The following is a 16,247-nucleotide window of genomic DNA, read 5'->3' as shown; positions in this document are numbered from 1 at the left end:
TTGCATCGCCTCCACTTTTATTATCTCAGTTGTCTTCTCTTCTGCATCTTCCTCTGCCTGATGGGTACATATAGTTAGATTATTTTTGCTGCTACCTTAAATACAGCATGAGTATCTCATTTTTTCCTTTTCCCCACCAAAGGATGACCACTTTTGTTGGGTATGTGGTAGTGGGGATTCTTTTGGAACATGGATTGGATCACCACATGGTCATTGAGATCTTTTTCAGCTTTCGGATTCCATGATTCTGTGGAAAAGTTCTCTATAAATAATAATGTATTTAAAAATAAATTCTAGAGCAGCTAGATAGAGCACCAGCCCTGAAGTCAGGAGAACCTAAGTTCCAATCTGGCCTCAGACATTCAATACTTCCTAGCTATGTGACCCTGGGCAATTACCTCAGCAAAAACAAAAACAAAATAAATAAATAAATAAATTCTAGTTAGTAGAAAAAGTAAAAATAATACACATTGGTAAAATGGGAAAATTCAACAATATTTAAAAAATGAGTTTATATTTTATGTCACAACAACATTTATATATATTTGAAAGATAATAATATATAGGATACTTCAACTTTTGGAACATCCTGTATTTATAAATTACATTATTCAATCTATAGAAATTATATTTACATATTAATTATGTACTATAATGTTGCACATTTTTGGATCTAAAATAAGATTTAGATGACTTTATTTGGGATTGCATATAAAATCTTGGATTTTTTGCAATAAATCCTCAGCCTCCAGTGGTTGGTAACTTATAGGTTCGACCACTACTGATTTGACTTCCATCTCTCTAGCTTTTCCACAAGGATAACAGTAATAATTTTGATTAGTAATTAATGCCTTGCTAAACTTGAGGTAAATTAGTTCTTTGACCTATTCTTGGCCTCCAGTTTAACAATTCTGTTGAAAAAGGAAATGAAATCATTTATGAATTTTATGGGCATTTTTCAACCTTTTATGACCTGGCTTCTTTCCTACTAATTATGCTACACAAATTACTCTTTCTAGGGATATCACTGATCAACTCACAGTCTTCAAATCCAGAAATCCTTCTTCAGTCTTCTTCATCTTGCTTGACCTATTTATTATTTAATACAATTGGTTTTCCCTTCTTTTGGATACTTTCTCATCTCTTCGTTTTAGTAAACTCTCCATCCTGCCTCTCTAGCCAAACCTGTTTTCTTCAATGAATGTCTTTTCCCAGTACCTTAAATGGTTATTCTTCTATATTCTCTCCTTAGCAGATTTGTTCATTCCCACAACTTCAATTAAAATATGTATTCATGGCCTTTTTTCCATCTCTGGCCTCTCTTTTAAGTTTCAGACCTTTTAACTCCAACAGCCTTTCAAATACCTCCAACTTGTATTTCCTACTAGTCTATTTTAAATAGAATTTTAAAAAAATCTGTCCCTAAAAACTTATTTTGAATTTTGACTTTTCTATTTTCTTTAGTGAGATATTGGGATATCTGCTCATCCAGCTTTCTTTATTTGAATTTTTGGTATTAACTTTATCTATTTCTCATATGCCTTATATTTCTGTATCCTTTACCTTTTAATTGATTGTTAAATTCTGTGAATTATATTTCTATAGTATTTCTTGCATTTGTCTCCTTTTCTTCACTGCTTATTAAATGAAAGGCAACGAGGTTGAAAGATCATTGAAGTGGCTCTCAGGAGACCTAGGTCCCTGCCCTATCGTTACCATTAATTCTTTTTATGACATTAAACATGTTTTTTTTTTTTTTTTATTTCCCTGGATCAGGAAGCAGGCTGAAGCTCAATCATGAAAAGCATCAAATGCCAACAGAAGAGAAAAAAGGGACTTCAATAGGAAATGAAAATGTATTTGAAATTTCAGACTTAACCTGTCCAGGGATGTCTATAATTTCCTTTTTTATAATTATGTTATTAACATACAAACTAATCTTAAATGGAAAAATACTTAATAGATATTAATAACATATGATAACTATTATTATTACATTAATATGTTGGGTTGATTTACTATTTTGGTACACAGTTTTTCCAAATCTACAATTTCTCACAATTCTTTTAAAACTACTTATCTTTCTGTTTATTTTATTAATCTGTTCTACTACCAATTTGGACTATTGTCTTTTCTAATATTCTCTCCTCCCCAATCCCAATGTGTGATTTAAAAAAAGACAAAACAACAGTACTCTGAAAAAGAAAGTCCTTTATAAATATTTCCTTATTCTGGCAAAATAAATTCTTTCATTAGTCATTTTTACATTTAAGTAAATCTATTTTAATTAAATAATTAATTACTTAATTAAGCTTTATGGTTTTAAACTGTATTAAGATACTTAGAACACCTTGTGTTTAAGAAATTATGACAACTCTTTTCATGATAACCAAAAATTGGAATCTATAGGTGTGTCCTCTTAATGAGGAATGGGTAAACAATTCATGGTTTATGAATGTAATGGAATATTATTGTGTCATAAGAAATGATGAAATGTTTAATTGCAGAAAAAGATGAGGAAGACTTTCTTGAATTTATACAAAGTGAGCTAAGTGAGCAGAACAATATATTCAATGATAATGACATTGTTACCAGAGCAACTGACAAGTATCTAGGTATGTATAATACAATGGAGTGTGATGTGTAACATAGGATATAAATAGAATCATTGTCTGAAGGTTGGAAGACAGGATAGAGGCCATTGAGTCCAACTGTTATAGATAAAGAAACTGAAGTACAGTTTTTAAATTTTAACTTTTTTTGGGGGGAATTATACATGTACACTTATTATTGTTATTTTTTTTAACAATTCCTTGTTAATCATGTTGGGAAAGAAAAATCAGAATAAATGGGAAAAACCATGAGAGAAAAAAAAAAACAGAAGAAAAAAAAGGTGAACATAGCATGTGCTGATTCACATTCAGTTTTCATAATTCTCTCTCTGGATGTAGATGGTGTTTATTGAAATTGCCTCGAATCACTGAACTTCTGAAAAGAACCAAATCCATCATAGTTGATTATCACACAATCACACAATCAATGCTGTTACTGTGTACAGCGTATTCCTGGTTCTGTTTGTTTTTTCAGCATCGGTTCATGTAAATTTTTATTTTATTTATAATGATTTCTAAAATCAGCTTGTTAGTCATCTTTAAAAGGGCAATAATATTCCATTTCTTTTATATGTTACAATTTATTCAGCCATTCCTCAATTGATGGACATCTACTCATTTTCCAATTCTTTACTACCACAAAAAAGTTGCTACAAACATTTTTGTACATGTGGGTCCCTTTCCCTTCTTTATGATTTCTTTGGAATGCAAATCCAGTAATGGCACTAGAAAGGGTGTGCATAGTTTTGTAGTCCTTTGGGCATAGTTCCAAATTGCTCTCCAGAATGGTGGGATCATTTCACAACTCCACTAACAGTACATTAGTGTCCCCATTTTCCCTTCCAACATTTATTATTATCTTTTCCTGTCATCTTAACTAATCTGAGAGGTGTGAGGTGGAGCCTCAGAATTACTTTAATTTGCATTTTTCTAATCAATAGAGATTTAGAGCAATTTTTTCAAAGGCGATATATGGCTTTCATTTCTTCATCTGAACTTGAAGAATGACTTGTATTCTTATAAATTTGACACAATTTTTAAATATCATCTAAATGAAGCCTTTAACAGAAATACTGGCTATCAAATTCCCCCTAGCTTTGTGTTTTCCTTCTAGTCTTGGCTGTGTGGGTTTTGTTTATGCAACCCCTTTTTAATTTAATATAATCTAAACTATCCATTTTGCATTTCATGATGTTCTTCAGTTCTTCTTTGGCCATTTCTCCCTTCTTCAAAGATCTGCTGGGTAAAAGATCTCTTGCTTTCCTAATTTGTTTATAGTATCACCCTTTATGCCAAAATCAAGTATTCATTTTGACCTTATTTTCATAAGAGGTGTGAAATGTAGGTTTCTGGCCTATTATTTTCCAGTTTTCCCAGTAATTTTTTGTGAAATAATTCTTATCTGTGGATTGGGTTTTTAACGATCCCTCTCACCTTTGTCTTCATCAGTTATTGCTGAGACTTGGTTTGTGACATATAATTAGAATATAATAGTGGAAGGAATGGATTATTCAAAAGGAAATAAAAATGAGCAGTAAAGTAATATACATTAAAAAGATATCCATCTAAGTTGGGAGATGTTAAATATCATTGGTTTTAAAAAAGGGGGGTAAAGATTTCAAAATGAAGGGCTGGTGAGAATTGATAAAATTCTAGTTGACATTAAAAAAGTCATTTTGGGGAATATATATATATATATTATAACATACAATATAGTATATAATTATATATACATAATATGTATTATATATATATACACACATACATGCATACACATGTATACATGCCATATCATGGCTTCATTAAGAAAAAATTATTGAAGGATTTCTCCTTTATTGATTGGGGGATGAAGGTATAAGCATTTATATAGACCCTTCTATGTGCTAGGAGTGTCCTAAATGATTTTTACAAATATTATCTCCTTGATTTATTACAGAATTACTAAGATAGTAAATTAAAATAATTCTATGGACCATGGATACCTGATTTTCAGTAAAGCCTATGTCAAACAGTTTAGCATTTTCCTTGAAAACAAAATGAAAGTATGTAGACAAAGTCATGGTAGATTCAGAGCTGACTGAATGACTCAATAAGTAGATATTAATGGATGGGTGTGAACCTAGGAAGAGGTTTCTAGCGGAATGCCCCAGGGATCTCTCAGGCAGTTTAGCATTTTTATTAATAACCTGGATGGAAGCATAGATTTCATACTGATTAAATTTGCAGATGTCCCAGATGGGAGAGTACAGTTACCATGCTAAGAAATTCAATATATGAAAAGATCTTTATAACCTAGAACAATGAGCTAAATCTAATTAGTTTTAATTTGAGATAATTATAACCAATATCAAATTGTTTGCTGTCTTAGGGAGGGGTTAGAAAGGGAGAAAAAAGGAAAAAAAATCTTATAAAAGTAAATATAGGAAACTATGTTTACATATAATTAGAAAAACTAAAATTCTATTAAGTGGGAAAAATATAAATAAATAAATAAATAAAATAAATCATCTACTTAAGTATAACTTGGTGAAGGGGAACTGGACTATAGGATATCAATACCATTTTACTTTCTTTGTTACCAAAGTGAAATAGTATAAACATTTAAGTATTTCATGAATGCTTTGTTGATGAACATTTGTATTAAATTTCTTTGTAAATGATCCAGGGGCTTTAAAGCTATTAACTGAAAATGAGTCAATTGGGTATTGGGCCAGTTAAAAAACCCCCAACAGTTCACATATATTTATTAAGTATCTATTATATAAGAGGTGCAGTTAGGTAGACAGTGGATAGAGTGCCAGATCTGGAGTCAGGAATCTAACTCCATCTTCTTGAGTTCAAATATATACTCAGATACTTACTAGCTATGTGACTCTGGGCAAGTCACTTAATCCTGTTTGCCTCAGTTTCCTTATTTGTAAAATGAGCTGGAGACTCCAATATATTTGCCAAGAAAACCCCAAGTAGGGTTATGAATTATTGGAGATGATTGATACAACCAAACAATGACAATAAACATTGGGATCACTTTAAAGTTTGCAAAGTGCTTTAAACACATTATCTCATGTAATTCTCTCAGCAACCTTGTGAAGTAAATACTGTTCTTATTTCCCTTTTAAAGATGGAGAAACTAAAGTTGAAAAGGTTTAAGTGGCTTCCACAGAGTCATACAGTTAATAAGCATATTAGACAGATTTGAGCTCAACTCTAAATCCAATATTCTATCCATTGTGCCACCTAGGTCCTGTAAAGGGGATTCTCATTTGTGCTCAAGTTGGATAATTATTCTTCTGAGGACCTTTTCTAGCTTTAAGATTCTGGTTTCTATGATTCTGTAAATTGGTGAGCATATGATTTATATCTGATGCAATCTGGTTAGACTGCACTGCTTCCTCCAAAGAGAGGAGGTGGGATACATGAACAGAAATAGCTAGAATGACAGATGACATTAAATGTATCCTCTAACACAAAACAAATCTTAGGAATCTCTGTGTCTGTCTTTCTATGGCCTTCTCATATTTGCTGTATTCATTAATACTTGAGGACTGATTATCCTGGAGAGACACTTCAGCTGTCTTTTTCTACATTTGTCTTAACTCTCCCTGAATCCTCTGAACCAAGTCTGTAAAACTCTGGGCTATACTATGGGGAATATTTTATTTGATACTTCATCTCTTAGAACAGAACCAGTATCTGAACCTTGAATGGCCATAAAGCCATAATAATATATGGTTCTTCTATAATATTTGCCCATTAGATTAAATTCGGATTTAGATAAATGGATTATGAAAAATCCATTTTTTTGTATCTTGAGATACACCTGGGAACAAACTAGCAAAATTCCTTCTTATAAGTTGTGGATGATGCTGAAAAGGATAGAATCAAGAAATTTATAGTTTATACCACTGTGTGGTCTTGGTCAAGTCCTACTTTTCAGGGTCATTGTTCTCAACTTTGAAAGGAGCAAATTGGAATGGATTTCACCTCTTAAAAACATAGTCCAGTTCTAATAATGAAATTTTGCATATATTCTGAGCCCATTTAAAAATGGAACAGACTGTGTGGCCTTAGTAAATCATTTAGCTTCTTAATTCTTTCAATTTTCTTTCTTTAGTATCCGTGTACTTCAAAACTCTGGTTTAGAGACAGCTAGATGGCATAGTGGATAGAGTGTGAGAACTAAGGTTAGGAAAAATTGATTTGAAATCTAGCCTTAGACTGTCACTAGCTGTGTGACCTTGCAGAAGTCACTCAATCTCTATTTGCTCAGTTTCTTCAAATGCAAAATTGGGGATAATGATTAATCATCATCACCATCATCATCCTACTTCTTAAGGTTGTGGTGAGAATTAAATAAGATCATTTTTATAAAGGGCTCAGCATAATGTCTGGCACATAGTAGGTACTTAATAAAAGTTTATTTTCTTTCCTTTCTTCCTCTTTAGGGGAAAGGAGTAATGGAGATTTCTTGGTAAATAGCTTACTTGAAATCAGGTCCTAGTCTGATATGAGAATGAAGCAGAGAAGACACAGGCTAAATACTTGATAAACAATAGTTTATTATCAGTTTTCACGAAATCCAGCTTTTAGATTTTACCAAATGCCCTCAAAGGAACAGCAATAATTTTGGGTATTATAGTTGATCAAAAATATCATATGGTTAACATACATTTTCTGTCCCCTTTTCCTTATAGTTAACATTCTCCAGAGTGGAAAGGTTGTGTAAGTGGCTATCTTGCCTATATTTTTTACTAGGCTAGAATAATTTCTATGCAGACAGATGTTTAGCTGCAATTAAAGCCCAAGATGTTTGCCTTTTGAACAAAATGTTGTCAGCTTTCATTTTTCAATGAGATTCAAAGATCTCCTCTACTGGCTAGGGAAAAAGGACATGATGGCAATTTCTCATGTTGATTTTTAGCTTACTTAATAAAGAAGTTCCTCAGAATCAATGTTGGATAACATTGAAAAGAAATTTCTGAGATTGAATTTCTGTCCTTAAAATTTTCCTATTCCCTGCCAACTTTTGCATAGCATGAATCTGAAGCCAAATACACAACCCTGCCACAGTGGCTTTGGCCTTGAAAACTGATAATCTAGTCAATTAGGAGTTAGACAATCTTGCTTCTTAACTCCTTGGAAAGGAGTAATAATAAACTTTTACATCAGTAAATTGAACAATCCATGAGCATCCCTTCTCCCACTCCCACCCTAATCAAGCTTTTCAGATTAAAAAAAAATTCCCAAGCTCCCAAATTGTATTGACCCCAAATGCATATTGCCCCATATTTAGTGTTACACTCCATGGACTCTGTCTAATTACTGTTTCTTAACCAAGGAGCTAAATACCCTACACCACTAAGTGGAACTGTTTTAAGAAACTACCACCAGATAGAAGGCATAGAGTTGACATCTAGGTTTAAATGAAAAGGACAAAGGCAGTTTGCCCTGTTCCCAGAACTGAACGCCACAGTAAATGGCCTGGTCATAGTATAAATGTTTCTTTCCTCTTTTTCTATTATTTCAATTATTTAACATTCAGCTACCTTTTCACTTGTAGTAATGAAATCTTTGCTCTTGGCAATACTCATAGAGAGGAGTGATGCTACAGGGGTATTGGGAACCTGAGTATGTTCTCACCCTTCCATAATTTCCTCCTGCTCTCTGAGAACCAACTCCATCTTGGCTAGAGAGGCTGCACACTGTCTTACTTTCATTATTTCTATTCCCTGATGACTCATTATTGCTGTCCTCATACAGCATGAATGTTGAGCCAACTGTTTTTCTCCCAAACTCCCCACAGCTACCATTTGAATTACATCTTTGTCTCCCTGAACTACATGTCTGTCCGCCCACACTGGATCCATGACTTCCAGAACTACAGTACTGAGCTGAACCTGAACCATAAGTTCCAGAGCTAGAAGATTGACACCCATATTGTGGATAGTCAGAGTACTGATCACATACAGACCCACATTGTCCGTAACTAGAGGACTGTTGTGAATTTGAATAGTATTGTTCTCCACAGTTTCCCGACTGACTGCCTGAACTCTGGCACGTTGACTGGCCTGATCCAGATCCATAACTGGAAGGCAGTCCTGAACCAGAACTACACTGTCCATAGTTAGAGTACTGTCCTTGTTCTCCACAACTTACTGACTGATCACCTGAGCCAGATCCACAGCTAGAAGACTGACCATAGCTGGACCCTTGTTGCCCATAATTAGAGGACTGACCTGAGCCAGACTGGCATTGTCCATAGCTGGAGGACTGACGTGAACTTGAACCACGTCTTTGCTGTCCACAACTTCCTGACTGACCACTTGAGCTGGATCCATGCTGTCTCTGACTAGATGACTGTCTTGAACCAGACCCATGTTGTGCAGAGTTAGATGATTCACCAGAGCAAGATCTATGTCGTCCATAGCTAGAGGACCGATGTGAACTTGAACTACGCTCTTGTCGTCCACACCTCTGAGACTGACCACCTGAATTGTATCTATATCTTCTCTGGCTAGAGGATTGACTAGAGCCATATCCACCACCAGAGGACTGACCATACCTGGACCCAGATCCTCCACAGCTAGAGGACCGATGTGAACTTGAACTATGTCCTTGTCGTCCACCTCTCTCGGATTGGCCACCTGAACTATATCTATATCTTCTCTGGCTGGAGGATTGACTAGAGCCAGATCCACCACTAGAGGACTGACCATACTTAGACCCAGATTGACCACAGCTAGAAGACTGATGTGAACTTGAATTATAGCTTTGTTGTCCACAATTCTCTGAATGACCACTGGAACCTGACCCATGTTGGCCATAGCCAGAGGACTGACCTGAACTAGATCCATGTTGGCCATAGCTGGAAGATTGACCTGAGCCTGACTCATGTTGGCCATAGCCAGAGGACTGACCTGAGCTAGATCCATGTTGGCCATAGCCAGAGGACTGTCCTGAGCTAGATCCATGTTGGCCATACCCAGAGGACTGACCTGAACTAGATCCATGTTGGCCACAGCTGGAGGACTGACCTGAGCTAGATCCATGTTGGCCATAGCTGGACGATTGACCTGAGCCTGACTCATGTTGGCCATAGCCAGAGGACTGACCTGAGCTAGATCCATGTTGGCCATAGCCAGAGGACTGACCTGAACTAGATCCATGTTGGCCATAGCCAGAGGACTGACCTGAGCTAGATCCATGTTGGCCATAGCCAGAGGACTGACCTGAACTAGATCCATGTTGGCCATAGCCAGAGGACTGACCTGAACTAGATCCATGTTGGCCATACCCAGAGGACTGACCTGAGCTAGATCCATGTTGGCCGTAGCTGGAGGACTGACCTGAACTAGATCCATGTTGGCCATAGCCAGAGGACTGACCTGAACTAGATCCATGTTGGCCATACCCAGAGGACTGACCTGAGCTAGATCCATGTTGGCCGTAGCTGGAGGACTGACCTGAACTAGATCCATGTTGGCCATAGCCGGAGGGCTGACCTGAGCTAGATCCATGTTGGCCATAGCTAGAGGACTGACCTGAACTAGATACATGTTGGCCACAGCTGGAAGATTGACCTGAGCTTGACTCATGTTGGCCATAGCCAGAGGATTGACCTGAGCTAGATCCATGTTGGCCATAGCCAGAGGACTGACCTGAGCTAGATCCATGTTGGCCATAGCCGGAAGACTGACCTGAGCCTGTCCCATGTTGGCCATAGCCGGAGGACTGACCTGAACTAGATCCATGTTGGCCATAGCCAGAGGACTGACCTGAGCTAGATCCATGTTGGCCATAGCCAGAGGACTGACCTGAACTAGATCCATGTTGGCCATAGCCAGAGGACTGACCTGAGCTAGATCCATGTTGGCCATAGCCGGAGGACTGACCTGAGCTAGATCCATGTTGGCCATAGCCGGAGGACTGACCTGAGCTAGATCCATGTTGGCCACAGCTGGAGGACTGACCTGAGCTAGATCCATGTTGACCATAGCTGGAAGATTGACCTGAGCCTGACTCATGTTGGCCATAGCCAGAGGACTGACCTGAGCTAGATCCATGTTGGCCATAGCCAGAAGACTGACCTGAGCTAGATCCATGTTGGCCATAGCTGGAAGACTGACCTGAGCCTGTCCCATGTTGGCCATAGCCGGAGGACTGACCTGAACTAGATCCATGTTGGCCATAGCCAGAGGACTGACCTGAGCTAGATCCATGTTGGCCATAGCCGGAGGACTGACCTGAGCTAGATCCATGTTGGCCATAGCCAGAGGACTGACCTGAGCTAGATCCATGTTGGCCACAGCTGGAGGACTGACCTGAGCTAGATCCATGTTGACCATAGCTGGAAGATTGACCTGAGCCTGACTCATGTTGGCCATAGCCAGAAGACTGACCTGAGCTAGATCCATGTTGGCCATAGCTGGAAGACTGACCTGAGCCTGTCCCATGTTGGCCATAGCCGGAGGACTGACCTGAACTAGATCCATGTTGGCCATAGCCAGAGGACTGACCTGAGCCTGTCCCATGTTGGCCATAGCCAGAGGACTGACCTGAGCTAGATCCATGTTGGCCATAGCCAGAGGACTGACCTGAGCTAGATCCATGTTGGCCATAACCAGAGGACTGACCTGAACTAGATCCATGTTGGCCATAGCCGGAGGACTGACCTGAGCTAGATCCATGTTGGCCATAGCCAGAGGACTGACCTGAGCTAGATCCATGTTGGCCATAGCCAGAGGACTGACCTGAGCTAGATCCATGTTGACCATAGCTGGAGGACTGACCTGAGCTAGATCCATGTTGGCCATAGCCAGAAGACTGACCTGAGCCTGTCCCATGTTGGCCATAGCCGGAGGACTGACCTGAGCTAGATCCATGTTGGCCACAGCTGGAGGACTGACCTGAGCTAGATCCATGTTGGCCATAGCCGGAAGAGTGACCTGAGCTAGATCCATGTTGGCCATAGCCAGAGGACTGTCCTGAGCCTGTCCCATGTTGGCCATAGCCAGAGGACTGACCTGAGCTAGATCCATGTTGGCCATAGCCAGAGGACTGACCTGAGCTAGATCCATGTTGGCCATAACTGGAGGACTGACCTGAGCCTGATCCATGGTGGCCATAGCCAGAGGACTGACCTGAGCTAGATCCATGTTGGCCATACCCAGAGGACTGACCTGAGCCTGATCCATGGTGACTATAGCCAGAAGACTGATGTGAACTAGAGTAATGTCCTGATCCTCCACAACATTCTGAGTGACTGCTGGAGCCAGATTCATGGTGTCCATAGTTAGAAGATTGACCTGGCCCTGACCCATGGCCATAGCCAGAAGATGGACCTGAACCAGATCCATGATGGCCATAGCTGGAAGACTGACCCCCTGACCCATGGCCATAGCCAGAAGACTGCCCTGAGCTAGATCCATGTTGTCCATAGCTAGAGGACTCACCTGAGCCTGATTCATGTTGACCATAGCCAGAAGACTGACCTGAGCCTGATCCATGACTATAGTGGGAGGACTGACCAGACCTTGACCCATGTTGTCCATAACTAGAGGATTGACCTGATCCTGACCCATGTCTCCTATGGCTGGAGGACTGATTTGAACTTGAACTTTGTCTGTGTCCTCCCCAACTTTCTGACTGACTATTTGAGCTAGAACCATGTCGTCTTTGCCTGGAAGATTGACCTGAACCAGACCCAAAGTTAGAGGATTGCCCCGAGCCTGTCTCATATTGTCCATGGCTGGAAGACTGACTTGACCCACATTCACAGTGCCCATGGCCTGAGGACTGTCCTGAGCTTGACTGATTTTGTCCATAATTGGAGTACTGCTCTGAGTCAGAACCATGTTGTCCTTGGCTTGAGTAGTGGTCTGAACTTGATCCACCTTGTCCATAATTAGAGGAATGGCTAGAGTTAGGTTGGTGTTGCTGATAGGTAGATGACTGCTCTGACTCATAGCTAGAAGAATGATGTGATCTAGAGCTGTGGCCTTGTCCTCTGTCTCTCCCTCTTTTGAACCCTTCTTCTGGTGCCTCAAATCTGCCTGTCTGGCTATTGCTGAATCCATGTCTTTCCTCTCTACCTGAGTGGTTAGTGCCATATTCATATTCTTCTCCTCCAGATTTTCTGGAGGGGCTAATACTTGTTTTATGTCTCCTCCCCACCTGCTTATTTGCTTTGGATCCGCTACTACTCCCTGAATGGCTTGAACTTGATCGATGATAGCTCCTTCTTGAGCCCTCCCCATGTCCTACATGATATGAGGAATCATTTCTTCCCCCCCCAGTAGAGCCAGACCCTTGTCTGTGGTTCCTGGTCCTATGTGATCGCTCAGACCTGGATGACCCATATCCTTCTCTTGAACTCCTGTTTGAGTAACTGGAGTCTGACTCTTGCTCTGTTGACACTTCCTCTTCCTCTGATTTATTCTGTGCCTCCTGGTGATGATGACCTTGGTGTTTCTGCTTTGACCCTGAAGCATGGCAATATTCATTGACGACAGATTTATTGCAGGCCATGGTCAACTTGAATACCATCAGCAGATATTCAGTAAAGTCCACTCTTCTGTCATGATCCCTGTCTAAGATTTGCATGAAGACATCCACAGTATCAGGATTGTTGGGATTCTGTATAAGAACAAGGAATAAGCCTGTGAGTCTGATGTCTATTCTTCACTTACTAAGTGAAGGAAGATTGTCAAAATGTATGTATTGGGAAGACCCCAGTGGATAGTAGCTTCGTTTGGTCTGACAAAGCTCCCAGGCACTAGGCAAAAAGAGATGGAAAGAATGAAAGCACAGGGGTAAAGGGAATAAAAAAAATAAAAGATGTACTTGGTGTATAAAAGGAGTCACAATATTCAACATAATATCTTGAATGCAAATCAAGTATTTTGGGATCAATTGTCATTCAATATGATAGCACTTCGCATTATACTTAGCACATAGTAAGTGTTTTTATAAATGTTTACTGACTGACTAAATGTGATTGACTTCCTATTAGTTACTCATCTTAATTTCTCTAGTTTGATTTTGGAAGCACTTTGCCACTTGTAGGGCCAGAGTGCCTGAAATGCTATTATTCAAAAATTGATCGTTCTTTTCAGGGCTTATAATTTCTCCTGGGAGAAGAGGAACAGACCCCGTCAAGAATACATTCATATGAATTAGTTTTCAGATTGCCTTTCTCTGGCCAAAAAAGAACTTGGGGGGAAAAAGGAGAACCCTGTGCTACGGTAGGGTCAATGATAGGGATAAGTATTCCTGTGTCTAAGAAGGACATAGAAAAATTAGAGGAAGGCATCTGAAAACAAATTTCATCTACCTAATAACCCTTTTTTTTAGGCATGTAAGTAATTGTAGTGATTAATTAATTTATCTTTTATTTAGTGATTGTCTACTTTGTACAAGTATTGTCCAATGGCTACAATGCTGTGGTCATGTTGATTCATATTCAGATCCCACTTTTCATATTAATTTTGTGACCATGTTTATAATAATCACCAGAATTATAATATTATATATTAATACACATGATACATAATACAAAAATAACTTTATAAGTGTGTGTTTAATATATAACATTGACATATTTCATAACAAAATATTTTATAACATAAAATGTATAAACATAGTAATTGTTTATAATTGAAAGGATTTATATAGTACTTTAAGGTTTACAAAGCATTTTATAAATATTAGTTTATTTTATTCTCCCAGCAACCCTGAGAGGTAGGAGCAATCATTATCCTTGATATCCTGAGGAAACTGTGAGATTGACTTCCCAAGGTCTCACAGCTAGTTCCTTCTCTGAACCCCAGTTCATCTTATATTCATGAATTTGAGTTTTTGAACTTTTGAATATGAAATCAGATGCTTAATAAATGCTTGCTGTCTTGACTTGAATCTCATTTTATCACATTTTGCTCAGTGCTCTACTATGCCAAGATCTTTTTGGATCCTGATCCAAAGGATCATCAGTGTATAAGCTTTCAATTTAGCAGGAAAAAATTTAAGGCTGAATTGTTAAGAATTAGAGAAAACTGACCAGTAGTTAAAACATATCCTTAAACTTAAGGTTAGTAACACCATAAAGAAAGACAAGACTATCATTGAGCCTTCCCTCAGGGTCACTTGGGTCTGTATCTATAAACTAGGAATATGATAGCTCTGTCATTGGATCATTGTGAGGTTCAAAGGAAGTAATCCATGGATAGTATTTTGCAAACTTTAAAACATCACATACATGTTAGAAATGGTCATTATTATGTCAAATTCTGGAATGTTGCGTACTAGAGTCTGAAGTGGGACATTGAGAATATAAATCATCTTTGCCTGCTAGTAAGCAGAAAAAAAAGAAATCTTTGGGCAAGTCTAGCCTGGATACAAAACAAGTGATCATCTGATAGATAGATCTTACCTTCAAAAGTGGACCCATCTCTTTATTCAAAAGTTCCTGAAGTTCCTTTTTGCACAATGTGTCACATTCCTCATCCTGGCCACAATAATTGTAGAAGACATCAATTACGGTGACAATGCTTTTTAAGAGCTGAGACATCTTGTTGTAAAGTAAGGTGGACCTGAAGGGTAGAGAAGAGCCATTTTTTATTTATCCTAGTTTTTATTTATAATTATCTTGTTTACCATTGCTTTTTCCTTCCTACTTAGTACTCATTATCAAGAAAAATAGTCATGCTTATATTTTGTAACTCTGATCGCTTTCATCCCTGAAGCCCCTTACTGGCGAGGAATGGGGATGGGACTGATTCAACCCTTTTGCTATAATGAAACACCAATTGAGAGGTTAAGCTATTCATCTCAGTTAGTCAATAAAGACCTGTTAGAAAGTCTTGATTCTTACACAGGTATTAATACAGAAGAAGAATTTCAACTTTTATGTCCTTTTCCTGGGGAAAGATTAAATGACTTAGTGTGTTCTGAGCTCCCCCATATCTTTTGTCTGGATTTACATATGGTTGTTTCTTATTCATTGCCTAAGTTCATTTCAATAGCCCAGATTTAGCATTTAGAGGTGGTATTATTTGGATTTGTATTGCATATTTCTAGTTAGAGGTAGCAAGGTGGTACTGTGGTTAGTGTTAGGCCTGGCGGGAAGATTTGAATTCAAAAGCAACCTCAGATTATTACTAGCTATGTGATCCCAGGCAAATCATGTAATCTCAGCCTGCCTCAGTTTCTTTAATTATAAAATAGGGGTAATAATAATATCTATTTCACAGTGTTGTCCTACCCTCTTGTGAGGAACAATTTCAGATATAATTAAAGGCTGGGGATGTCTTTTGCCTCTTTTTGCATCCCTAGTATTTAGTTAGTGCCTGCCACATAGAAGATGATTAATTGACATTTAACACATAGGCTGCTTAATCCATATTAGTTTCACTCTCTCCTTCCACATTCCCTCCCTCTTCTCTTCTCTTCTTCCTCCTTCTCTTCCTTCCTTCCTCCCTTCATTCCTTCCTTCCCTCCTTTCCTCCCTCCCTCCTTTCTTCCTCCTTCTTTCCCTCCCTCCTTCCTTCCTTCCTTTCTTCCTTCCCTTCTTCCTTCCTTCCCTCTCTCCCTTTCACTGAGCTAAAATCAATGACATAATTATGTTTTACATAATTATAA

At 38.4% G+C, this 16,247-nt stretch overlaps 1 protein-coding gene across 50 annotated transcripts; it reads right to left on the bottom strand.

The window, feature by feature from the left end:
* Nucleotides 1-7,151: 7,151 nt before the first annotated feature.
* LOC127559043 (hornerin-like) lies at nucleotides 7,152-15,183 on the bottom strand. Of its 50 annotated transcripts, none has more exons than XM_051992544.1 (7): nucleotides 15,040-15,183; nucleotides 11,636-13,247; nucleotides 10,349-10,660; nucleotides 9,920-9,997; nucleotides 9,842-9,880; nucleotides 9,725-9,802; nucleotides 7,152-9,529 (listed from the first exon to the last, which is right to left on the bottom strand). In XM_051992544.1, the coding sequence occupies exons 1-7, from the start codon at nucleotides 15,175-15,177 to the stop codon at nucleotides 8,163-8,165; spliced, it is 3,624 nt and encodes a 1,207-aa protein (XP_051848504.1). In that variant the 5' UTR covers nucleotides 15,178-15,183; the 3' UTR covers nucleotides 7,152-8,162. The 50 variants fall into 50 exon arrangements, with proteins under 50 accessions (XP_051848504.1, XP_051848501.1, XP_051848507.1 ...); XM_051992541.1 differs by having other exon boundaries at nucleotides 7,152-9,646; nucleotides 9,764-9,802; XM_051992547.1 differs by lacking the exon at nucleotides 9,920-9,997 and adding an exon at nucleotides 10,037-10,192 and having other exon boundaries at nucleotides 10,622-10,660.
* Nucleotides 15,184-16,247: the final 1,064 nt, after the last annotated feature.

This window comes from Antechinus flavipes, chromosome 4 (genome assembly GCF_016432865.1).
Source record: "Antechinus flavipes isolate AdamAnt ecotype Samford, QLD, Australia chromosome 4, AdamAnt_v2, whole genome shotgun sequence".
In the NCBI taxonomy this organism is placed as follows: Eukaryota; Metazoa; Chordata; class Mammalia; order Dasyuromorphia; family Dasyuridae; genus Antechinus; species Antechinus flavipes.
Note: the sequence above shows the minus strand (reverse complement) of the source record. Positions and strands in the feature narration are given on the sequence as shown.